General features: G+C 44.3%; 1 protein-coding gene across 1 annotated transcript in view; it reads right to left on the minus strand.

The window, feature by feature from the left end:
- SLCO3A1 (solute carrier organic anion transporter family member 3A1) overlaps positions 1-25654 on the minus strand; it is a 144964-nt gene that overhangs the window by 94929 nt on the left and 24381 nt on the right. The window contains exon 2 of the mRNA XM_065688412.1: positions 24414-24879. Coding sequence (XP_065544484.1) covers positions 24414-24879 — 466 coding nt within the window. The remainder of the gene's footprint in view (positions 1-24413; positions 24880-25654) is intronic.

A 25654-nucleotide genomic window follows, 5' to 3' on the forward strand; every position in this document is an offset into this window, starting at 1 on the left:
CATGCTGGCTCTGCATTGCAGCAGGATAAAGTTGGAACATCCCTGGTGTGGCTGCATCCTGCCATAGCCACCTCAGCACCCCTCTGGGATCCCAGTGACCAGGAGGACTTCAAGGTCCCTGTCTCATCAGTCACAACAGATCAATGCAATCAGGCCAAGAGGTGGCACTAACTCTTTAGGGTGGCTCAGGGAGGCAAAGCTCTCCTCCCCAGGCCCCAGCTACCAGCTCTGCCCGAGTGCCTTAGGGATAGGAGGTGGTGACATTTACATCAATGCAAAGGCTGATGCAGGTGTGAGGAATAGCAGCAGCATGGCAACCCCTCCACCCCTGTGACAAAAGGGACATCAGTATTTCTTGCTGTGCTGTGAATGGAGTACTGTCCCTTTTGTTCATATATTCAAGAAATAACCCCAGAAAAACCCTTTCAACAACTACTTTGGAACAGCCCAAGCAAGCAAGCAAGATTTTGACATAGCTTCTTTTGAAGATTCTCCCATTCTCCCTTGTTTTTTTAACCCTTGAAATACAGACTTTTGACTCTAAGACTGGCCAATCCCACACATATCCCCAGCCACGGACCTTCCTTATCCCAGACCATCCTGCTCCATCCGTTTGAAACTCCACCACTGTTAACCACAGTATTCAGACAGAAGAGTGTTAAACCAAGGTGCTACCTGGATCTGAGGACAACATGTTCTCTGAGCAAACAACACCTGCCTTTCCTGAGAATCTGAAAATAAGGATGACTTTGCTACTCTGTCCCAAATCCCTATTCAGTATTTCAGTTTAGGGGACTTAAATTGCTCTGGCATATAAGGCAGCCGAAGGAAAAATGCTCCCCTGAGCAGCTGCAGTTGCTTGCTTTAAAGCAGAATAATCCTGTGTAGCTCCTCAGGATGGATCGCTGGAAATGCTGGGATTCTGTGATGTTAACAACCCATCCCAAGATGACACATGTAATCCTTTGGCTCTAAAACAAACCGAACCACACAGGGGACATTCTCGTTCAGGCCCCGTCATTCCTCTGGAAACTCAGTCCAGGAAATGTTTTACCCACTTCTGCATTGCAACCATCTCTATGGTGAAGTGAAGCAGCAGATTAACATCCCATAGAAGCATCATAGTATGACTTTGAGGACAAATAATCGCTACAGTTTTCAATGGGGGAGGTAGGAGAGAGGGAGAACTGCACATGCCTTCATCTCTAGGGCTGTCCCTGAAGCAATAGTTTAAGATTAGCTCACATAAAATGCTGCAGCAGCTGAGCTTTCTGAGGTCAGAAGAGGAGATTTCAGTCCTTAAGCAGTTTTGCTTATGCGAGTCAGATCCTCTTGTAGCAATCTATGTACGCACATGTGTTTTTACCTGCATCCCCATTCCCATCTATTGATTAACAGCAGCAAGCTCTGTTCTTTCTCCAGTTCTTTAATGCCAACACTGTGGCTGCAATTTAGCTGTGCAGAAAGGAAGAAGCTCTAACAAAGCAGTGGGAATCAATACATGACAACTATAATTCTCTGCTCAATAATTACACAGGATTTACAGTGCTGAGTAGGCTTCCTCCATTGATTTTTACCAAAAATATTTACTGCAGCAGGAACACAGGTGTAAGGGTAAGCTGTGAGGCTCTCTTTTCAGTGCACTGATTTCAAAATAATAACCAATCTCATACTGTACAATGCTTTAATACCTTCAGAGATACACCTCCACACCGATGGGCACCTGTTCTTACAGTGTTATTTTCCCCTATTTCCCTTCCTTTGTTCAAAAAGCCAAAGGATTCCCAGTCCAACTGCTCACAAATCCTGCTCTCAGCTATTTGGCTGCAGACTTTCAGAACAAATCACATTCCTATTTAGCAGCTCTTAAGTATTTATCACAGTCTCGGTAAGAAATGAGTCATCTCATAGTACATGAGCCCAACAAGAAAGGAGAAGCATCCCTGGAATCAATTCAACCAGCCCTACCCCATGACACCATTGATCCTGGCAGTTGTGGGACTATCAAGATCAATGGACAAGTATAAGGCTTTAATATCTCAGTGCTGAATTATTATAAAGCTAGACAATGCTCAGGCTGTAAATTACACCAGTTCTATCCTGATACCAAAACCCCTCTCAGCATATGTTCTGCAAAACCATGAAGGAAATTGGGAAGAAAACATCATGATGTCACTGTCTAACTCTGAAGCAAACCTGTATCTTATATCAAACGTGATGTCTGGCCACCCAGCATTACAAACAATAGAAAAGGACTGGGAAAAACAGGCAAGATGAGACAAGGAAATTAGAAACATGCAATGGAAATATGGAAAGAGAGAGACACTGGATTGGGAATCTAAGATAAAGACAAGAGATGACTGGATTACATGGAAGAGACGAACAAAAAACCCCTCAAAACTGCTCCACTCTCAGGGCTTGTGGGTACCCAGGCAGAAGATGTAAAAGCAATTTGAAAAGAACAATTCAATTTGGGGAACTCAGGGCTGCACGATGCTGCTTTAAATCAGCTTAAAGTCAGGTTAGATAAATGTGGGAAGTATAAGCTCACTAAACATAGCACTGGTCCAGATGCAGCCTCCAAACCAAACCACTAAACAGTCAGAAGCTGGTTGCAAATACCCAGGAGAGGATCAACCTCACCTAGTGTTGCTTCTTCCATACTTCAACATTTGTTCTCAGTTACTGTGTGAGACTGGGTGAGGCTAAGAGGGACACTGGCCACAGCTGTTCCCAAGTTTAATGGGGCATAGAAATCCCTGAACTATTGCCAGTACAAATGGCATGAATGCGTTACGTGAAAGGAAGGGCAATTCAGCTGCACCATAGGAGGATGGGCGCAAAGTCCCCTTAATTTCAAGGAGAAAAATAATCACACTCTAATTGCTTCTCTGATGTTGATGCTGTCCAGAGAGAAAATACAAGATAGACCATGAATCCAAGATTGCTTTTCCACAAAACACTGGTGTACAGCTGCTCCTATGGATTCTTAGCTAAAGGAACTGTCATTTCTCTTTAAAATGGGAAAGCAGAGTGAAGCCTTCAACCCAAGAGCAGAGGTCTGGATCCAAACTAATAAAGCACACTAGTATATATAGATCAAAAGTAGCGACATGGCTTTCTGCATTTTCCTCTTAACTGCAATCTTTTGAATTTCATTTGCTATTTTTCTGTGTGATGTAAAGAAACTGAGTTTCAACTCCAGGAAAATATAAAGGTCAATACTGCATAAGAAGTCTCACTTCTCTTGGTTTTCCCTCCTGAGAATGGTGATGCTACTAGTGCACCATGAAATTCATAAGACTCATTATCTAAGTAACATAATGGTTTTTTCTCCCCTCCTTGAACTTCTCCAAGAGCAGGCATTTTTAGGAGCAGGATCAGTGTAACCCATTGTGAATGGCACAGGGGCCACAGCTGGATGTGCAGCGTTTGCATCTTGGAAGCATCTTCTTGGTGCTTTGCACAGCGATGCAATGATAAATGGCAGATGAGCATCTGATGTGCTAGAGACCTTGCTGTTGCCCGCTGGTAATTACAAGCAAAGCAGAAAGGCAGAAACAAGGCTTCCAGGAGACAGCCATTAGAAAGGTTCGTTGAACAACATCTCTGGGATGGCAGTGGGCCCCTTCAAAACCTCCTGCAAACCCATCTTAATTTTTCCCTATGCTGGGAACACACAAAAGCCTCACAAGTTGCTAAAGGAGCAGTGAAAGAATATTAAGAGGAAGAAAACCTGCACCCAGGCTACTGAGTAATAAATATTTATTGCCTTTCCTTTTTGCACATTGTGGAAACAGATGCAAAAAGAAGTTCAGTGACCTGTGTGAAGCAAGCCGAAGTCAGCTTTGCTGCTGCTGCAAAGGAGCGGAGTCAAAGGAACAGCTCCTGTTTACCTTCTTAGTGGTGCAAAATACGTCTGTCCATCCAGGACAGACTTGGGACACTGTGATCTCCTGATCTCCAACATCGCTGCTCAGTTCTGTATGTATGAGGCCCACATGCTCAGCAGCCCTCCATGCTGGGAACAGCAGATCCCTAGTGCCAGGCAAGACAACACACTGACAAGTGGCCCTCTGAAGCAGCGAGATGTATACTCCTTGCTCATCAAGTATAGCAGCTCTTGCTACTTTGTCAGGAAGCCAAAATTTTAATAGCTTCTGTTGTCCAAAGCCCAAACATCAACGCCTTCTCATGTGATGAGAACCTGGTTTTGTACCTTCACTCAGCTCTTCTCAAGGAGGCCTGTTATATTCTCTCAGACCTCTTTCAAATAACCACGCACTAATGAAACTCTTTGTTCTCCTGTCGCGCTGCCAGAAGCATGCAAATACTACAGAAAGCCACACAGAAGCAACACAACTGCATTTGGGTTGTTGGCTTTTACAGTTTTTACCAGATCAAAAGCCACGTCCCGCCATCTGAAACACAGCTACAAAAAGAAAAGCAACTGCATATAGAAAAAGAGGCTTAGCACCAAATGGTCCCATGGAGTTCGAATGCAAGCATCGAGACAAGGAGGACATTGACCCAAAATCAAACTTGTCTCCTAGTCAGAAACCTGGCTTCAAAAGGGATGGGTGGCAGTTTCAATTCCCATCCTTTCTCAGTTTGGTTGCTCAGTTTCTCAGGCTTTTGGTTGCTCTGTGTAGTCACTTTAAAACTACCAGTTCAACCTAGTACCTCAAGTGACAGGTTCCTGCTGGCTCATACCTCCCTGATATTTTAGCTGATGATGCATCAGGCAGGAAATGAATCTGGCAAACTCTTCCCGAGCAGCTCAGGTTTTGAGCAGCCATTCATCAACACGATGGCGCAGCTCACAGAAACCCCTGCAAAACAGATGGGATGAGAAGAAGGGACCTTTTCATGAGTGGGACTCTGGAACAGCCTTGTTAAAAGTGAGCTCTGGACTGTAAGTGGGGTGGGAAGGGTGAAGAAAGAGAGACCACTGAACTTTGCTCCCAGGAAGCACAAAAGGTGGGGAGACAAGCCGGCCTATATATAAATTGCTCAAGATGCTTTTCTTTCCATAAATGAATGGCTGAAGCACATCAGACGTTGCCAGAGGCCATCAGAGAGGCATGTAATGTGAATCAGTTCAAGGAAAGAGAGAGAGAAACCTGAGGCAGAGGTTAGCAATGCAGAAACCAAGCAGGTCTCCGGGTTGGAGAGGAGGAAAGGCTGACCACACTGGGAAGGGACCACACTTGCTTACAAAAGTCTCCAGGAACCATCAGAAACAGCAGGCAAAATGGGTCATGGCAGTTTCACGTACTCATGTGAGGTCTCTGCAAACAGTAACACCTGCCAGAGGTGGAAGCTGCTGCTCTGTTTCCATGCACACTCTGGCCACTGTTTCCTAACGCAGTTTGCTTTTTCTTTCATCCACATCTGCAACATCTCCAGTTGATTTAGAAAGCCACTTTCTTTCTGTGGAAACATGAAAGCTCTCTATTATTCAGCACTTATTCCACATGGATGAAGGTCATCGGCCTCCTTAAAGAGCTTTCCCGCAGTGTGTAACATTAATAGCTGCACCGAGATGAAATTAATTTCATTTTCTGAGATCTTACTTTTGACACTGAACAAAGTGGGTGGGATGGGAGGGAACAGCCGCAGCAATTCCTTGCATGACTCCAGGGAAATTACACCTCAAGCACCAGGACCAAACCCCACAGACCATTTGTGCCCTCTCCTTCAGAGCATGGGTGAGCTGGTCCATACTGGTTAGCACCAAATCCCAAACTCCTGCTCTACCACATGATATTGAATAGTGAGAAATCACAGCCAGAGCCCTTCCATCAGTGACATTCACAATAGGTGAGCGTGTTCTCAGAAGACTTCCAAGAAGTCTTAGAAGCACTTAGGATCTTAATGAGGTGAATTACTAGGAAAAAAGGTACTTCGTCACTAGAAGAAAACCTGCAAAATTCAAACTATGCCCTTAAAGAAGGCAAAAGTGGGGGAAATAAGAATAAATTGCAGCTTCCTCTTCTCTCAATCATAATTTCTATCCTATTCCCAGTGTCAAGGTTTGGGTCCCAACAGCTTCAACTCTGCTGGAGATATGCAGGAGTGAAAATAAAAAGAGGCTGACCATCATACACCCCCCCCAAGTTCTCATTGCAATGGTTACAGCACTCAGAAGCTGGTGTGAGCCCTCAAGCTGAAAGTTTAATAAACCTCTGAAGAGGGACTGATGCTCATTATGACAGATCCAGGCCACATAGCTGCTCCCAGGATCAGCTCCATCAGTGCAGCAGGCAAAGTTATGACCTGGGCTGAGGCTGCACCTCCACTTTACCTGAGGCTTGGCCCTAACAGGTAGAAACAGATCCAGACCTTTAGACAGGAGCACCTGTCCAGGAAGGAAATGATAAAGCCTCTGAAGGGCTCTGATGCTAAATGCAAACCCACTTGGGGTGGAAAAGGAGAGAGTTTGGCAGCAGAGAGTTTTAAAGGAAAGACTGAGCCAAGGGAGTGTAAAAATAAAGAGGAAGGGTAGGGAATAGAGCTGTGTTGTGACCTGCCTATTTACTATGGGTAAAAAAAAGGGTAGCAAGGAAAGCTAACACCAGTGCCCTGCTTTCTGCTGTCCTGACCTACCCTGGTTTAGGTCACCAGTATCAGATGATATGAACAGCCCAAAGGAGATTTGCCATCATCATGTAGAAACCATACACCATTTAGAAGCCCTGGAATGAAGTTGACTTTGCAATTCAACTACAAGCACAGAAGGAAAATAAATAAAAAGCCAGTGGGTTAAAAGCCAGGATCTTCCTCAGTGCTGGGAAAACAGCTTGCTTTTAGCTGTGCAGCACAGCTCAAAGAGTAAAGCTTAAGCTGTGATATTAAGGTTCATACGGCTGAGAAGATACTGGCATTTGGGCAGACGTCAGCAATTCTTTCAAGCGAGTTACAGATATCAAGGGCTGGAAAGTCAGAAGCCTTTCTGCTGTGCAAAACGTGACATGCCAAGATATTTATTCGGCTGCAAATGATGCTCCACATGAACCTTAAATACTGGCCTTCTTGCAACTGAAAACCAGACACCCCATCCTATACACACAGTTTTTGGTCCTGGTATACTGATGCTCTTGGCTTTTCTTCCTCACCCCTCAGAGCCTGTGCTCCCTCACAGGGCATTTGGGACTTGCATAGCATCCAAAAGCCCTAACACCATGTGGCTTCAGGGAGAAAAATGATAGGAAAATGCCTTTATATTGGCCATAATAAGGCTTGTAAGCATAGACTGAGTGATAAGCGCATTCTACTAGCACTGAATACAAATCAGAGACAACGTACAACTATGTATTGCCTGTTAAATGATTAGCTCATGTTTTCAGCAAGTCCTTTCACCCTGTGCACTCCCTGGAAAGGGCTTCTTGCTTCTCCGAAGGACACGTGGAGGAAGGACAGGAGAAGGGCAGCCCAGGACATGATGCCCACTGCAGAGCTCCCACTCGGAATGCTGCCAGTTCCCACGGCCAGCAAGACCATTGCCTGCAGCAGCTTTGCTTTAAAGACCTGGGCAAGCTGTGACCCTTGGAGCCAGAGCTGCCCAACTGAGGTTCCTTTTAACCTCACTGAAAATAACAGGCTTTTTAGCTGCCGGCCAAATATTAAATGTCACTTTCATGCTAATTTTCAAGCTTGGACACAAGCATTTGTTTTTCAGAGAATGCTCCAGAAAGCCTCTGCCTTCTGCACAGACGGGTGCAGCCAAGATCTAGAAAACAATCCACCAGAACTGATGAAAGTTGATTTTGCTCCTTATGAAATTATGATGACTGTGATTTTGTTGAATATAAAAGGTTACAGTTAAAACATAGAAAAATGCGAGTGGAAGATGGTTTTCATTTAAGAAAATGGAATACTGACAGTGCTTCTGCTAAACAAAAGGCCTGTGAAATGCATCCCGCTCTTCAGAAATTAATATTCAAGTGAAGCGTTTGACTTGTTACATTCTTTTTTTCCAAGGGTTCTTTTACTGTTGGTTTGTTTGGGTTGTTTTTTGTTTGTTTTTTTCTTTCTTTCTCCAATAAGCTCTCTCCAATTTGCTGCTAGAAAACCCTGAAACAGTGGAAAGAAAAGGGAGCCAGCGTATCCTATTGAGGGTTACATCACATCCAGCTGCATAAGAAATGCAGAGAAACATAAGGGAGGAATTCAGCCAATGGGATTTGGGGCCTGTGGACGTCACAGGTCCAGGAAACACCTTTTCTCTCCTTGCCACAATTCCAGATGCCAAGAGGGCAGCAGACAAAGGCACAGCTCCTGCCCCATGTGCTAAGGCTGGGTGTGAAAGGACACTATCATTAACATCTCCACTGCACATTAAGCTCTACATCACCCTTGAAATGGGCCAGGACCATAAGGCACTGATGAACCTTCAGTTTATTAATAACATTTTTCTTTGCTCTTGAGAGAGATGACATTAAAAATAAAAAATTCCCATTTTAATTTCCCTTGAAGTAACCTGGGAAATGATCATTCTGGTTTAACCTTGGGCATTCTTAACTTTTTTAATTATTATGTTTTTTTCTTTTTAAATAGTCTCAACTCTCCCTGAAGGGAGCAGTAAACTAGTTGACTGTAAATGGAGATTTACTTGGCCACCAGTTGTACACAAGTGGGATTAGACCTTCATCATCATTTTCAGAGCATCCTGGGTGTATGCGCAGCGCTGCACAAATGAAGAGCTGAGCCAGACAAATAACAGGTCGTCCATCCAAAAGGGCTTACATTAATTACGTTAATCCAGTAGAGACAGAGGAGTGTGATTAAACAGTCTCTACTGCCTGGGATTTGGCTTTTATCCAGCGGTAATCCTGCACAATCTGTGTTTGAAGTGTGTGTGTAAAGGGGATACTCTAACCACCCACCTTCAACATCAAAGCCAGAGACTTGAGTAGAAGACAGCATCCTTAGATGCAGGAGCTGTTCCTGGAGAGCAGCATCTCCAAAGATAAGCCCTAAATCCCTCAGCTCAGCTCCTGCAGAGCAGCTGGTCTCTCCATCAACTACTGTAAACCCAAGGACACAAGGGACTTCAAGTTAGGTAGTAACTGTAATCAAACCTCAAAAGCCTCATTAAGGAAGAGCAGAAGTAGACACAAGAAGCACAAACTTGGGGCTAAACCATAACACTAAGCTGTTTTCTATGCATCTGATACAGGACAAAGTCTCTTCCTAGAGGGAAGGCAGAAGCAGCCACACTGTGTCTGCCTCCACGTCTCCGTGCAGACATTTGAGGTTAGATTTGGACTCCTCCAGTAGAGAGGTGGCACAGCCTCCTGCTGCACAGAGGGGCTATTGAATGACAGGTTAAGTGTTACCATCGCATCTCCCTTTTCATCAACCATAACACAACAGTTATAAACACAACTGGCTGAAAAAGGATACCGATTCACATACTAGGGCATCAACAGAGTCATTACCCATGGTCTCTACCAAATCATGTGTTTGTGACCAGCAAAGGTCAAGCAAAGGACCAGCAAAAGAGAAGACCCTTCAGGCAATTGAAGCCACTCTGTGCTACACAGGCAGGTTGCAACCAAGAAGCCTTTAACCTGGGTTGGACGAAATAAACTACAACGGTCAAAACTGGACCTTTTGCTCCTTTTCCACTTATTCCCACAGAGGGCCAGAGGTTACAAAGACCAGAAGGTGCAAAAGGGAGCTCTGCCTGCCCACTGAGCAACTTTCACCAGCCCATTCAGTCCTCAAAATCACCCTCGGCAAGCAGACAGCAGTTCTATGCTACCTAGCAGAGCTCCAGAGAGAAGCTGGCAGGAAAAACAATGAATCATCTGCTGAACTTTAACTTGTGACAGTGCTAGTGTGGACTCCACCGTGCAGCAGCTGGATCCAGCATTGAGGGATGTGAGGAGCAGGACTAGATGTGCAGCTTCCGGGATGTGAAATAAGAAAGGTCCTCTCCTAAACATCAAATCCCATTTCTACACTCAAAGCTTACACTGAAGCAAGACCTTAAATCTAAAGGGAGATGGGACAGAAATCCAGCAGAAAATGTGAAGAAATGCATCTTGGCAGGAATCAAAGAGTCAGTGCTTGGGAAGTACCTGGATAACACACAGTGCAAATCACTGCTGCAGAAGTCTGATTTTGCAATGTGTTCTTTCATATTGTGGTAGAAAACCCCACTCACACAAGCAAGGATAATGTGGAAGTATAGCCATCCTACTACCAATGTTGTGATGGATAAGCACACTGCAAACTGTTAAAAACCCCAAACCTGTAGGTTTGCTGTACCCGTCATTCCTCAAACCTCAACTCAGAGGTATATTCTGACGAGCAGCTGACAGCTAATTTGTTCAAGGCTTGCATTTTGTTTGAAAAGCTCAACATCCCAGCATGGAAAGCAGCAGTGCTTGCCTTGGGTCAGCAAAACAGGGCAAATGCAGTTTTTCTTTTTCTCCCTAACCCTAGATAGGGGACATGGCTCATGCTTAGAGGTGCAAGGACTCTCGGCCACATGGCTGGGCATCGGTTTTGCTCTGTAGCTGTATAACATCATCTAATTCACAGTTGGAGGCTTTCCAGTTAATAAAACAGCCATATGGGGCACTGAAAAACAAAACCAAAACCCAAAAGCATTTCCTTCCTTTGCCACCTCCAATCTCAAAAATCCCTCCAAAAAATGCCAGCCAAAACCTAAACCAAGTAATAGTACTCTTGAAATTCCAGAGCATCTTTATTTCTTACCAGCATTTTACTCTATGCAAGCGTTATCAGCACTTTTGATCACTGTGCTATGGGCAGAAGACAAATAATGACGGGCTGGAGGCAGTAATTATCATCTTCAGTAAACACTAGGATCTCTTTGGGAACAAGGCTCCTGGCACACTCACTTCCCCTCCTAACACCACCCACACCCACCATCAAAACACACTGTTTATTCACAACACAAGCTTGCTTTCCAAGAACATGGAGACCACGTGCGTCCCACAGCCTAGGAGAAGACAAACAGAATAGCCCAACAACTGTGATCCAGAAAGGCAATATTTAACCCCAGATTCCATGCAGTCACCTAATTCCCATGGCTATCAATGGGAGTCTGAACTTCAGTAGACTTCATGGAGATGGCCCTTACCATGTTTCTGCTATACCTGCTTAGCTCCCGTCTTAACTCTAGTTGTTTCCATATTTGCCCCCCCAGTCTTAGTATGCTGCTGCTCACCTCTGTACCTCACCCTTCCCTCATTCTTGCTGAACGCAGCCTTCGCTCATGCAGATTTCTCAAATCCTTACCCCTTCTTAAGTCACCTCCAACAGCTCCCTAGTGCACTGTAGATTCAATTTCAAATTGCTTTCCTGGGCTGCAGTAAGCAGCAAGGACTTTGTCAAGCATATCCTTATCCAGTGCTACACCTTCTTGCTGCTTCCTCCCTCCGCTCATCTGGCTCCGCTCTAGAATTTACTGCCCCTCTAGGGCTAATAAAGCCCAAAGTTGCTGATTTTAAGGCACGGAGTCAGTCTCGTCTGTTTACTCAGACTCGGAATGCCACAGGACAGAGACACTAATTTATTCAGAAAGCTTTCGCTCGAGCTGCTCCAGTCACCACTTTACTACGGCTTTGGGTGGGGGTGCAGAATGTGAGGCGAACTCAAGGAGCAACACATGGGAGCGTTTTATACAGTAACACTGGAGAGCAGCACAGCCTCATTCCCACTCCTGCTGTTCAGCTGAAATTTTCACTTCAACAGGTCTTTCACACATCAGCAAAACCCATTTAAGATCACATTTTTCACCTAATGGAATGGCCTGCCATAATCTTTGCCAGCTGCTGCAACCACTGCCTTATGCCCCCCATCCCAGCGCACCTTCTAATCAGCCCAAGGAATGACCATAGCATTCCTACCAGTGGTGGGATGTGGCAAGACCAGGGTGATGGCACAACTGCTGCCTCTGGCAGCAGCAAGATTTTTGACAGGCGGATGCCACTTCTTAAGATATCTTAAGATTAATAAGATATCTTACATAAAAAGGACATGGAACTGTTGGAACAAGTCCAAAGCAGGGCCACGAGGATGATCAAGGGCTGGGGCACCTCCTGTATGAAGACAGGCTGAGAAAGTTGGGGCTGTTCAGCCTGGAGAAGAGAAGGCTGTATGGAGACCACATAGCAGCCTTCCAGTATCTGAAGGGGGCCTATAGGGATGCTGGGGAGGGACTTTTCATCAGGGACAGCAGTGATAGGACAAGGGGTAACGGGTTAAAACTTAAACAGGGGAAGTTTAGATTGGATATAAGGAGGAAATTCCTTCCTGTTAGGGTGGTGAGGCACTGGAATGGGTTGCCCAGGGAGGTTGTGAGTGCTCCATCCCTGGCAGTGTTCAAGGCCAGGTTGGACAGAGCCTTGGGTGGGATGGTTTAGTGTGAGGTGTCCCTGCCCATGACAGGGGGGTTGGAACTGGATGATCTTGAGGCCCTTTCCAACCCTAACTATTCTATGATTCTATGATCTTATGAATAATGTAAGATATTCATAAGTTATATTCACTCCAGGAGATGAGTTTCATGTCTGCTTCACCACCTTCATCACCTTAAAGCCAAAATCCTAAGCATCCTGGCAAGAAAGTAACAGGCTTGGGAAGAAAAATGCACAACCTAACTAGGAGATGAGAAAAGCCACACAGAACTGTGGAATTCACTGACGTTTCTGGCCATAAATATAGGCAAACTTCAAAAGTAACTGGACAATCCCAGTGCGCATGTCCCCTGTGCTGGTGGCTTCAGGAAGATGGTTATGGAGCAGCGTGGAGTCTGACTGTCCTCAACCTGCTTCTTGTACTTCACTGACCACTGCACAGAGTGTTGGTCTCAGTTTAATCATCTAACTTGTGGAGACAAACATAGTTTGCAGAGGTGGAGCAGGCTAGTGCTAACAGACAAGAAGCCAGGACCATCAACCCCTCTGGCACTGAAAAGGAAGGAATGTCTGCACCCACGGAAGATACATTGCTTTGCAGGAATGCAATGAAATGGTTTAGGTCTCAGAGAAATTCTAGGGGCTGGAGTCAAGAGTTCCTGGGGCCAATTCTCACCCTTCTGCTAAATTGTTTTATAACCCTGGCTGGAGACATTGCTGGAGTAAGTGTATTTGTTTAACCCGTGCTTAACTTGAGTTTTGCTACTACTTATAAAGCAAGTACCTCCAGGATGCTAAGCACTTAATGAGGTGTGGTATGCAACTACAGAAGAGACAGGGTTTCCCTTTGATATGTAATTCTCACCAAAACAGGAAGGGAAGAAAGGTTTAGAGAGACAAGAAGTGTATTTTACCAGATCAGAGGACAGCTGGGAAATAAAAAGTAAATCCTTAAGTATGAGTAGCCATGAGCCGGAACAAGATCCACCAGGCATGAACATATGTGTTTTCCAGCTGCCTCAACTGATCAAAGAGAAGGTGTTATCTCTCCCTACAAACCTCTCACCCTCTGGCACCTGTGGGAAACTCTTCACAGGTTACACAGAACCATTTCAAATAGTTTAGTTTCCTGCGATGCTGCTGCTTGCACAGGTTACAACACAGAGTGCTTGTCTACCACTGGTACCAGAACAGCATGCTTGTACAGGGGACATAAATAATGACACACATTGACATAAAGCAAAATGTGAGCTTTTATGTAAAATAGAGAGAATATTGAACACACACACACACACACACACACACACTCCTCCTAGACAGCAAAACCAACAAGTGTCCAAAATGAAAACTAAAGGACAACACAGAGCTGAGGACAACCAAGCACTAATCAATGCTCAAGACACCTTAGCAGCATGGCCTTGTATGCCACTACCTCTTTCAGTCCCCCCAGTGCACAGTTTATGACTCTGCAGGGGAAAAGCTTTCTCTAACAAGTATTATTCTTTTGATGATCAGTCTGATTGAATTAGGACATCCTTATGTTGTTAGCTGATGGCTAACAACATACAGGTGGTCTTTCATCACAAGGGTAATTGGTCTCTGCAGCACTGACTAACACAACAAAGTTATCCCAGTTGTCTATTTTTTTCCCTTTAGTATTATTTCTTTCCAACTTTAATAAGCAGGATCACTGTCTCGTACAAACACAGCAGGAATGGTTTGGCCAACACTGAGGATAGGAGGTACAGAAAACCACAGGGAAAACATGAGGTAAGTGGCGGGAGACAACAAACAAAGAACTGGTGCACAGTGCATCTTGCTCTTCTACCTGTTTGAACTCCTGAATTTTCGCACTACGGCTTTGATCTGCTGCCTTTAGCCAGATCCTTCACCTTGTAATGAAGTCTTGCTTAGCTGCAGTGAAGTGCTCTGAGGTATTAAGTCAAAAGAACAACGTGATACGTTGTTCATATCCATCCAAGAAACTATTTAAATCCTCACATTTTAATTGGTTAATAAAGGGCCAAATTTGGATAGCCTCCTCCAGACAAAATCCCTATTATTGCAATCAAAAGAGGGCTTAGTAAGAGCAAGCCTCCTCCTAAGGAAAAGCCAAATACCTCATTAGCAGCACAGTTAATGAAACGGCTGTACCTTGGCAAAAAGAAAGCTGAAAAAAAGACTCTCCCAAGTGCTTTCAAAACAGGAAAGTTTGAAGGGGCAATTTAGGGACCAAGCCCCCAACTTAGAGAAGGCAAAGTCAGAAGGATTTGTCCAAAGCCCTGGGGAAAGCTCCTGGATGAGTGACTCCAGACCAACCAAGCACAGGCTTTCTGCAGCCTTAAGCTGGCAGTGTGGGCATTTCCAGCCTTCCCCTCTCCATACCAGCCTGCACGTTCCGCAATGCTCTGGAGTCATGCAATGCTCCCCAACCACTCTTTGGATGTGTGTGGCTGCCAGAACTGCATTGGCTGTATGGGAGCTACCCTCAGTGCAAAAAGCTCATCCCTTCTCAGAGACCACAGCCATGCACATTGCCTCCACACTGCCCACATGAAAGAAACAGGTCAAAAAGCCTCAAGCTCACCCCCAGGATGAACCAAACCCTACACGTGAAACAGGAACATCATTTTTGCCCTGTGTCTTTGGCAGGCAGAGCTTCTGAGGTACAGCTCACTGCCAGTTGCATTCTAAAGCTCACTTAAGGTCCTGTACTTCTTGTGGCAGCAGAGCTGAAAGGTTAATGGGGACACACCTCGCCATGAGCACAGCAGCAGCCTTGTCAGCAAAGCAAACAGGGCTCCAAAATCAGTAGGTAGATCTTCAATAGGTTAAATGCCAGCACCAGGCCCCTGGTGACATGTCTGTCAGTTGAGAAGTTTCAGGCTGTCGCTGAGCCCCTGCATACACTGCCTTGCCCCTGAGCCCACGCTCCACAGCAGGAGGGGCTCTCGCTCCACTTCTAATAAGCCTTCTAATGGCTTTCAAGGTGACCAAGAAGCAACTTCAGGTTTGTTTTGCAAGGTACCCATCACGTGCAGCCACACTTTTTCCTCCAGTCTGGTCCATCAGGGTAAAGACACTTGTAGTTATGGAGACTGCACTGATGTCTCTACAGCAGCTCTGCCCCAGGCCTCAAACAGGCACTCCTGGACCATCTCACACCTTTATTCATGTCACAGCTGTTCCCCTGGTGTTAACATCATTAATTTTTAATGACTCAGATCCATACACTAAACCTCTCACATTGGTTGGGCACCTATTGGACATCTCATGACAGTTACACACATAGACTGGAGGAAAGCCTCATCTAGAGCTTGATCTGCCATGCCTCCTTGATGTTGTTCCCCACAGCCTTTGCATAAAGCTCTTCTTGGCCAGGTCCCCACAGCCATGAAGAAGCACTGCTCTTATGGGTGCTATGCTGAGGAGTGACCTGCACAGAGCCACCAACACATGGCAAAGCCATCATGATAAAAACACGTCAACTTTGGCAGCTGAGCGCTGCCTGGCCCAATGTGTCAACAGAACCATATGTTTGTGCCATTGCACTGCCTGGGATTTGGCAAAGACAAACACTTTTAAGGGGTTACTCAAATAGCACCTATCTGGTACCCAAAGGATGTGAGCATTGGTAGACCTAGCACCCAGCTCAAACCTGCAGCAAACAACCTCTCCAAAGGGCAAAAAGAGTTGGTTGAGCACCTCACCGGCAACAGAAAAGGCAGTTGTGAAAGAGTGAGCTTTTATGAAAGTTTTGTGTTCTCCTATACACTCATATACACAGGTAAGGAGGTATGCGGCAGCCTTCCCTGCAGCTCACAACGTGGCAGACATCACCAAGAGCTGCAGCAACAGCGGTCTGAATCCTGCTGGCAGGATGTGCCTGTCAGAATAGACAATAAAGCAGTAACCATTTGCAGCTTTAAGGCAGTGATTATCTTTCAGCACTCCTTCAGGTCAATGCCCTTTGTTGCAAAGTTATAGTAGGAACAGCAAAATTCATGAAAGCCGTCTCTTGCTCCCTTGGTTGAGGATGAGTGGGATAATAATTTCTGACACGTCCTGAAATATCCTCCATACCAAAGGAGAAGAGGACAACACAAGCATCAGTATCGGGCAAGACTTCTAGCACTGCTTTGAGGCCAGTGCTATGATTTGTGATGGCGAAAGGGCATATCCTTTGCCTTATCCCACAATGGGAAGGCACGTGCTAAACACATCTCCAAGTGTCCTCAATGCCAGCCCATAAACTGGACCAAAACATCTGGAGGTTCCTTATGTGCAATGAGTTGGGAAGTCTCAGTCAAATCCCTAGAAGGGCAAAGCCTGATAGCACACACCAGCTCACTCCGACTTGCACCATCTAGGAGGTACAACAAAGCCTTCAGCTCCTGACATGGGCAAATCAACACGTCCCAATCTAATTAATCAATTTTATGAACCTTAGGACTAATATGTCCTGTTCTCCGCACAGCTGCCATTTAAATGACAAGGGCTCTGCTTCAAAGAGAGTGCCCCAGGAACGATGTACCTCACTAGGCTCTCCCAGCTGACGGCTGTTTTAAATATACTACAGAAAGAAACCAACATGCTCGCAAAAAGCAGTGATTTTTACAAGACAACTGAGTCAACAAATCCCAATTAAGCCAAAAAAAATCAGCTGCAGAGTACACAGAGAACACAGAGTAACATGGAAACAGCTCCCACCCTCAATATGCTCTCACACAAAGCCATTTGTGTTGGACCCAAGCTTTATTTACTCAGCTCATAACAAAAAAAAGCTTTTAGCAGAAGGTTAAGGTAACTGGAGCAATTGCTGTAAAATAGTGGAGCCCATAGCAGTTACAACTTTGTGCATATATACATTTAATTGAATAAATACATCCATTCAGCTGCTGCCTTTCACAACTCAGCCTTCCTGCCTGCAGTGGGGAAGGATATTCCCTTTAACTGATTGTTACTGCTCTAATACACCCTACACACTTGTTTATGTTTCCATTTAATTTTCCAGGGTATTACCACCACCACCATAGAAGGGGACATGTGTAACCAAGCCAACCCCAGTGACACACAGCAAATGAGAACACAGATCTCTTCCCAAAGGGGAATAATTATAAAGGGCTGCAGGTTACCAATGGATCAGTGGCTTAGGCCAACATAGTTATTACCAGTATATCCACATGAAGCCATGTGATTTAATCTGATCACAGCTAGCCCACAGGGAAGACAACCCCGTGAATGTGATGCAAAGACACCTTTCAGTAATGAACAGGCATCACAGCACTCACGCTGGCAACAACACTCCTTTTAGTTCAGTTAATACTGTGTCTTTCTTAATCCCTTGGAGACTGTGGCAGAAAGGAAAGGCTCTCTAAATGGCCCGTAGGAGGATGCATTTACTGAACAAAATGATTACAAAATTCCATCAAGTCTTTAGGCTAAAAATGTTACATACCTATAAAACTGCAAATACCAGCAAGGAGAAAAGCAATTCTCTGGAACAAGTGCTCACGCTTCACAAGTGCGTGTGCCCACACAGAGGTGGACAAACTCCCCAAGCAGCTCGGGGGTACTGAGCAGGCACACAGAGAAAATACAACAGATAGAAAGTCAGCTAAAATCCACTAGAAAGGACCTAGTAGAAGCAGGCTTGAAAAGGAAAAGGGTCAAAGAAAGCCAAGGTTGGCAGAGCCTTAGGTGGGTGAGCTCAGAGAAGCATGTTCCAGCAAGAAAAGCTAATGTGAATAAAGTACCTATGTTGTTTGCAGACCACAAACGAGCACACAAGTGGGAAAGGCCACAAGGAGTGAAATGGATAAGCAGCAGAGCTACAGACCTCTCAAGTGGGTCCTAAAGACCTTCTAATCAATACGCATCAACAGAGGGCCTCAAGAGGGCGGTGATATGACCTGTATACTATAAACATGCATTTATTCCACTTGTTATCGTTAAGCAATGTAGGTTCAAACATACACTTCAAGAAACTGGAGCAATTTGGAAAGGGCAAGAAGGAGCAAAATGCATTCAGGCTTTTCAGCAATTAGAGACATAACCAGCAAGCAGCTACTGGAAACGGAAGTGAATTTCTTGATAGGGTGGATATTAAAAAAGAAAATCCCAGAATGAAGAAAAATATTCTATCGAATTGGGAAGGGACAGAAACAATGCGCACCTCAACCCATTTCTGTGGATACCCAACCTCCTCACTAACTTTACAGGGAACCTATCATGTTGTAGATACCAACCTATGTAAAGAAGAGATTTCCAGCCTGAAAGCCATGCATCTGCAGATTTGCATTATCAGCTCCAAACTATTCACATTTCTCAGAATTGTGTGGTGTGTGTGTCCCAGGAAACAGGATTCTGAAAGCTTCGAATATAAAAAGTACAGTAAGTTACATTTAAGAATATTGGTTCAATGATGTGGGGTTTTAACTCTCTGATTTCTGTGGCTTGTTCTTTAATGGCATTAAACACACTTTTTGGTTTTGTTTAGAAAATCAGAAACCCCATTTCCCTTTAAAGGATGTATTTTTAGTATTTATTACGTATACCAGGGTTCGTCAGTATCAGATACAAAGTAGATGAATGGTTTCAAAACTCACAGCAACTGCTTAGCTTACCAACATGAGCTTCCTAATAGAAATTCAAGTACTACTTCTTTGTATTACCACATACAAAACATTGACTCAAACTCTGATGACTTCAGCATCTTATGCTGATAACTTGCTATTAAGTCACTGCCATAGATACCAACGCTCAGATTTAATTCTTGTCAGTCAAGAAAATGCTACTGCTTCTCCAAAGCACAATGGCTGCTGTCATTTTGACTGACGTAAGCTACCATAAGTGATTTTTCAAATGGACAAATTTATCCCTAGAGACAGCAAGATTCCAACTAGGGCATGTTTGCCTTCTTCTGCAGCAAATCTTGAGCTGGTGCTTGAAGCAAGCAAGAGAGCACCACAAGTGACAGTGAGCATTTCTCTGACTACCATCGCCAAACAGAAAGTGTTTCCACACATTCCATGCAATATAACCCCGCACTGATGCAAAGGTCAGAGTCAGGAGTGACAATACAGGGTCCCGTCCCCATTACTGAGTTAGTCCCATCTGGGCAGATGGGGAAAGAACTCATCACCCTGTTGAGTTCTCCTCTTATGCTAACAGCTGGAAGAGCCATATCATAAAACGAAATACACACAGAAAAGGCCAGGCAGAAGCCCAGGAGATGAGACAGAAGCAGCTAAACAGACACATCCAGCAGTGCTGAGTTTTGTATTTTACTGTTCCTTCACCCTGCCATGAAGCAGGCCAAGAACAGCTCTATGCCCCTGAGCACACTATGCTCAGGAACACCTTTGCACCATCAATAACTCAGGCGTGCTCATCACTTACTCCTTGACTCAAGACTTGCTCCTTCTGAGATTTCCTCGAAGTCATCCTTCACATTACAGCAGTTTCTGCAAGCCATGAGGAGTCTGAAGTGGTGGGTCATGAACATGTGGTGCATGTGCCCATAACACTGAGACAACTTCAGCAAACTTAAGAGAGTCTCCGATGTGTTAAGGATCAACACAGCATTCTTCTGAATGAGCCACATAACCCGGCAGGGCTCCCTCAAACATCAATATCAATTTCCTCCATCAACAGGAGACAGAATAATAGCAACTTCCTCTACATAATGCAGCCCTTAATTGTCCCAGATCAAGTTCTGGCTCCCAGAGGCTATTCATTCTGCTCTATAGGCAACCATGCCTAAACAAGATGGAAAAACTTTTAGCAGTTAATGTTAAACGCTGCAGGGAGCCCAGAAGGCATGTATGGAGACTGCTAATAACACCACTGCACTTGCTCTAACTGAACATGGAAACCACTGCTGAGAGCAACGTGGGTACTCCAGTGACCAGAAAACACTTGCTCTTGCTCATCTGAGAGGCAGCAAATCCATACCAGCACTGCCAGATCAGGTTCCCCCCCACATATCAGCTTCACGATGCCTCTGATTCTCCTCCTAATGACAAAGTCTTTATTGATTTCAGCAGAACTCAGCAAGACCTAGCAAAAATGAACTAAACAAAAGAGGGAAATGTCAAGTGAGTCATTAGCAGGTAGAGAAAGGAACTGTGTAGTAAGTAGTCTTCAACATACATTTCCTCCTTTAAAGGATGCCACAAATTGAGGGAATCCTTTGACATTAGCGAAGCTACAGCAATAGAGCCCTGCACGGTCTGCAAGAAAGAGGAATTAATCTACTCAAAGGAATTACTTATGCCAAATACCAATAAATAGATAGGTAAAATTCACCTGCCTGTTTGGAAACCTCTAGATGGGAGTTCAAATCTTAAATACATGTGCTGACCAAAACAGAGAAGCAAACAAAACAGCACCAAAACAGAAGTTTTCCCAACTTCAAATACCTAAGAAAATTGCTTTAATCTTTTAGCTGTTTTTGCCAACGTTATGACCTTTCTGTTGAGCAGAAACTTGGATGCCAAAATCATAGAAGAACCTATTTCCCGTCATTAGCATGAGCAGGCATGGCCCTGCTATCTAACTCCGTTACAGCACAAATGCGGTTTCCTTTGAACATCCTTTGGTGCGTACTTCCACGCATGCATCTCTTTGATTTGATTTGCCCTCGGTTACTACAACACAGTCTTTTTTCCTAGGGCTGTTTACTACAGCAACAGAATCTGAGTTTGGTAGCAACACATTGCAGGCATCAAAAAAATCTGCAATTAGCTCAAGAAACACGAAACTACATGTTAGCAGCCCATGCCATAGAGATACCTTCCTGTAATATCTCATCCTGTCTTTCTAATTATGAAACTCCATGAATCCCCACCTTCTTGGCAGAGCACAAGCCTGAGCAACCTCTGCCTTCAAGGGATGCACAATAGAGGAGCACTACCCACCATCTCCTGTGTGGCAGTCATGGCAGAGAAACCACAACAAGCCAGAGTTGATGGACTTCATGTCCAGAAATATATTGTATTCCACAGATGCTATTACTTGCACTAGCAATTAAAACCAAAGTTTCTCTTTAAATTCCATATGGTATCACATCTACATTCTTCTGCACACATGTACAAGTACTAACACTGAAAGAAGAAGGTCTGGGGAGGTGTTTTTGGGTTTGGGTTTTTTTGTTGGCTCTGTTTTGTTTTAAACTAGAGAAGATTTCCTATATTACTACTTCACTGCAAAGAGACTGTATCAGATATTAAGTTACTCCACTTAATTCTTGTAAAACTTGGAAGCAAGGAAAAACGTCTCAGTGCAGAGAGCTATTTCTATTTAATTCACTACCTTGAGACACAAGAGGGTTTTTATTGCAGCACGTGAACAATTACTAGTACTTGGCTGTCAGGTAAGGGACTGCTTTTCCCCCTCCAGCTACAATACAGCCCAAATGCACCACATACATACTTGATGTTAGCAATATACTACAGACATCATCGACTGGTCATTCTGATCATATCTCAGCCACAGCCCACCATGTAGAAAGTTCAGCCAGACTATTACCACTGGTACTAATTAGTTACTATCCTGAGAGAATAACCTGTGCCAGATTTGCTCCTGATTTAAACTGAGGGAACTTAACCAGAAACATGTTATCCGGTTACACAGTGTAGCCCCTACTGAGTGAGCATGCTATTATGAGAAAGCAAACTGATATAAATATAGCTCGGTGACAGTATACACTCTGCAGTTATTTCCTCTGCAAAACAGAGAAGAATGAAGCGGGTAAGCTGCTCAGCCAGCTTTCTGCTAAGGCCACTGAAAATTGCATTCATGACATCAACAAAAATAATCAAAGATAAATCTGAACAAGCGATTCTCAAACAACATTTTAAACTGAGGAATCTGACCTCCTCTCAAGTACTCATAAACCTGAGGAGATATGTAATTTCCACCACCTTCTTTTCCATTTAGATTCATTGACAGGATAGATTTTTTCCCCTCTAGCTTTTTGCCTGTTAGCTTTTATTTTTGACTAGGCAAATTGACTGCTCTTTGATGTAAGAATTAATCATCCCATATCTGTTAACCTACTTGTGCGGGTAGGCTGGGAAAAGGCAGGTATTGAACTTCATTGTTGGTATAGCTGGTTGGTTGAGTATGGCTACACATGCACTGTTCTGCAACCCAGAATTCATATGTAGAAATTATGATTTTCATAACTAAAGCCAGTAAAGCAAATAACCCATAATTGCTTGGTGGGGTTTTTTAACTCTGCATGTAAAAGGAACATGGGTAGAAGCATATGTCTGAAGGAGAAATAATGAAGCGGCATATAGTAATCAGAAATCATTTTCTGGCAGTACTTCCCCAGCTACAGTTGAACTGCCAACTTTAAAGAAGTTATTTTAGCATACAAGATGAATGTATCTCAGGAGCAAAAAGAATCACTCTTCCTAATCCTCCTTTCATGCCTCCTCTTCAATCCTCTTCTCAGACATGAAGCATTGCTTAAAAAATGCCCAGGAACAGACTGAAAGAAGTTGCTGTTTCTCTATATAGCTATTTATAATAGATAATCTTAGAATCACTCTTAATTCCGGCTCATCATTTATGGTGTTGGCAAAGTTACTCCAGTGAATTTAGTCTCATTATTCACCTTTGGGTTGTGCAGTATCTTGTATTTTATATATCATCCTGCTTCATCCAATGGAACCTTCACAAGCACTTACAGAACCAAGTGAAGGTGAATAACGATCCAGGAAGAAAGCTAAACACTGAAATACTATGATTTTATGGTCAGTTACAGGAAGCATGGACACACTTTGAATACGCAGAAGAATCTCTTTAAGCAAAGTAATAACAGATCCAGGAATGCCACAGGTTGTTATATAGTTGTCTTTCCAACAGGCCTCTGTGCTATCCCAAGACATCAAACATCAGTCAGAAAGTCAGCGGGCCTGTCCGTTTTTGCTGTCTATAGTCATACCACAACTGCATTCAGTTAGGCTTGGGAATCTGATAAAAATATCTTTGGAATAAAGAAAAAACAGCAATAGGATCATCCGTTCAGTTGAAAGCCATGTCAAGACAGGGATGATAGGACAAGTGCATAGTTTTGGTTACTAGAAACATAGTTTGATTACTAAGAAGTGCAGAAGGATCACATTAATGGCAGCACACACTTTACCGATCTATTGCATGGGAGCCACCTATCTGGAGACAAGTCCTCCAGAAAGAAGAATGAACCAAGCTGGCAAGCTTTTTCAGAGGACAACTTCACCACAACATCCTCTTCAAACCTGAGGAGAGGTACTACTGCTGAAACATAAAAGCACTTCACTCAGTAACAGGGATGTTTCATTGAGTAACTGAAGCTAAATTACATCTCTTAACCATCTGGAAGGACTTTGCAACATGATCACCAGAATCATGAGTTCTACTTCAGGCTCACTGCATCTCAAAATAGACCTCACCAGCTTCCGCATCCCATTCCGTTACAGGGATCACATTATCTGGGGTTCTGCCATAGCAGGCTGGGTCACAGCACCTACTCTGTAACAGGCACTTCCTTGCTAAAATGTGATGGTCATAGTGACAAGACACATCTCTTCCCCGTATCCTTATACTGCAATGATTACTCAGAGACAAATCCTTTGAACAGGAAGGGAACTAGGTTACCTTGGGGGGAAAGAATCATCCTCACATATGCCACTTGGAAATTCCTCAGCTAAAACTCAACCATAAGCCACCAAAAACAGAATTTAAAGCAATCTGGGCAAACACAATAGGAGTGAGCATCTTTCTAATAATCCAGTAATAATCATCATGGCTGTCAATTTTTACCATTGCTACAATACAAGCATCACCATGTTTCTCTGCTGCTTACAACAGCTTCATGTAGAGACTCGTGCCAAGTTACCTTCACAAACTTAGAACATGGAGAAGAGGCCTCAAGGCACCCCTTGCGCTGGTATCAAAGAGAAAACAAGAGCAAGATGCCAGCCCATAAAGAAAGCCTTCAGTAAGAAGTCCAGAGAGCCTTACCTATGTACAGGGAGGAATCTTTCCTCCTCACATGGTCATCAATGTAGGAAACTCCCAGGGGCTGGACAGGGGTAGCACCAATGCCCAGGAGGACCTGTGCTCCAATGAGCAGCAAGTACATCATGTTGGTAGCAGTCCTATTCCTGCAGATAAGGTCCGGGTCTGGTCCCTCATCACTGGTGGACCCATTGGCAGCACACACATCCCTCCCTTCAGCCCCCCAGCGTATTTCTCCTGATTCATATTCATACTGGTGGGTCAGAAATTCAGGCAACGCGGAGAGGAGGGCACCCAAGGCCATGACAATCCCTCCACATCCTATCAAGCGTGGCCGATGTCCTCGGGCTCCAAAGTAGCTCACGAAGAGGATGAGGGCCAAGTTGCCGATCTCGAAGCTGCTGGCAATGACGCCCACATCAGCACTCTGAAGGTTGAATCGCCGCTCCAAGGTGGTTAAAACACTCACCTACAACAGAGAAATCCAGAGAAAATTACTGAAAGGGAACACAACCTGCCTTCTGTCCTTCCCATATGTCCTGCTAAATCATAAGTTTCCTTGACTTTCCCTTGGAGCCAAAAGCATACACATCAAGGACATCCAAATCACACTACAGCAATAGCTGACCTCCAAGCATGATCTGACTATTCAAATACAGCCTCATCAGAAGGTCCTAATACCAAGTGACATTTCACAGCCTACCACCTGTCTGAGCACATGTTCACTTCCAAATTCCTGCGCACATCAATGTATATTTGGGATGCCTGCAGACACTCATGAACCCACCACTGGTCAGCCTCTCTTTGTACTTCCTTTCTATTTGAATGCACAGCCTTCATGTTGCAAATTCTGTCCCACAAGACCAACACACGGCACAAACCACACCGAGCCTCGCTTCATGCTGGGCACCCAACCTTTCTCTCATTCCCTTAGAATGAACTGCAGTTAGCAAGCAGCAGAAAACCTTGCAGGTACTTGGCTCACACACCAGCACAAGGTCATTAAGTCAGAGACAGTAATGCAGAAATAGGCAATTTGGCCAGCACAGGAGGCTTCTATTGAAGTATATAAATAAAATGCTGATCAAAGGGTTTAAACTGTTTGGGGATTAGTTAATGACTGGGATCATCACATGATATTTTTGAGACGAAAGGCCAATTAAGGTTTACATAGAAGATTTAAATCCACCGCGAAGAAGGGAAGATTTAACAGAAAATACTTATTTAACACTGAAAGGAGCACA

The sequence above is a fragment of the Lathamus discolor genome, chromosome 8 (assembly GCF_037157495.1).
Source record: "Lathamus discolor isolate bLatDis1 chromosome 8, bLatDis1.hap1, whole genome shotgun sequence".
Lineage (NCBI taxonomy): Eukaryota > Metazoa > Chordata > Aves > Psittaciformes > Psittacidae > Lathamus > Lathamus discolor.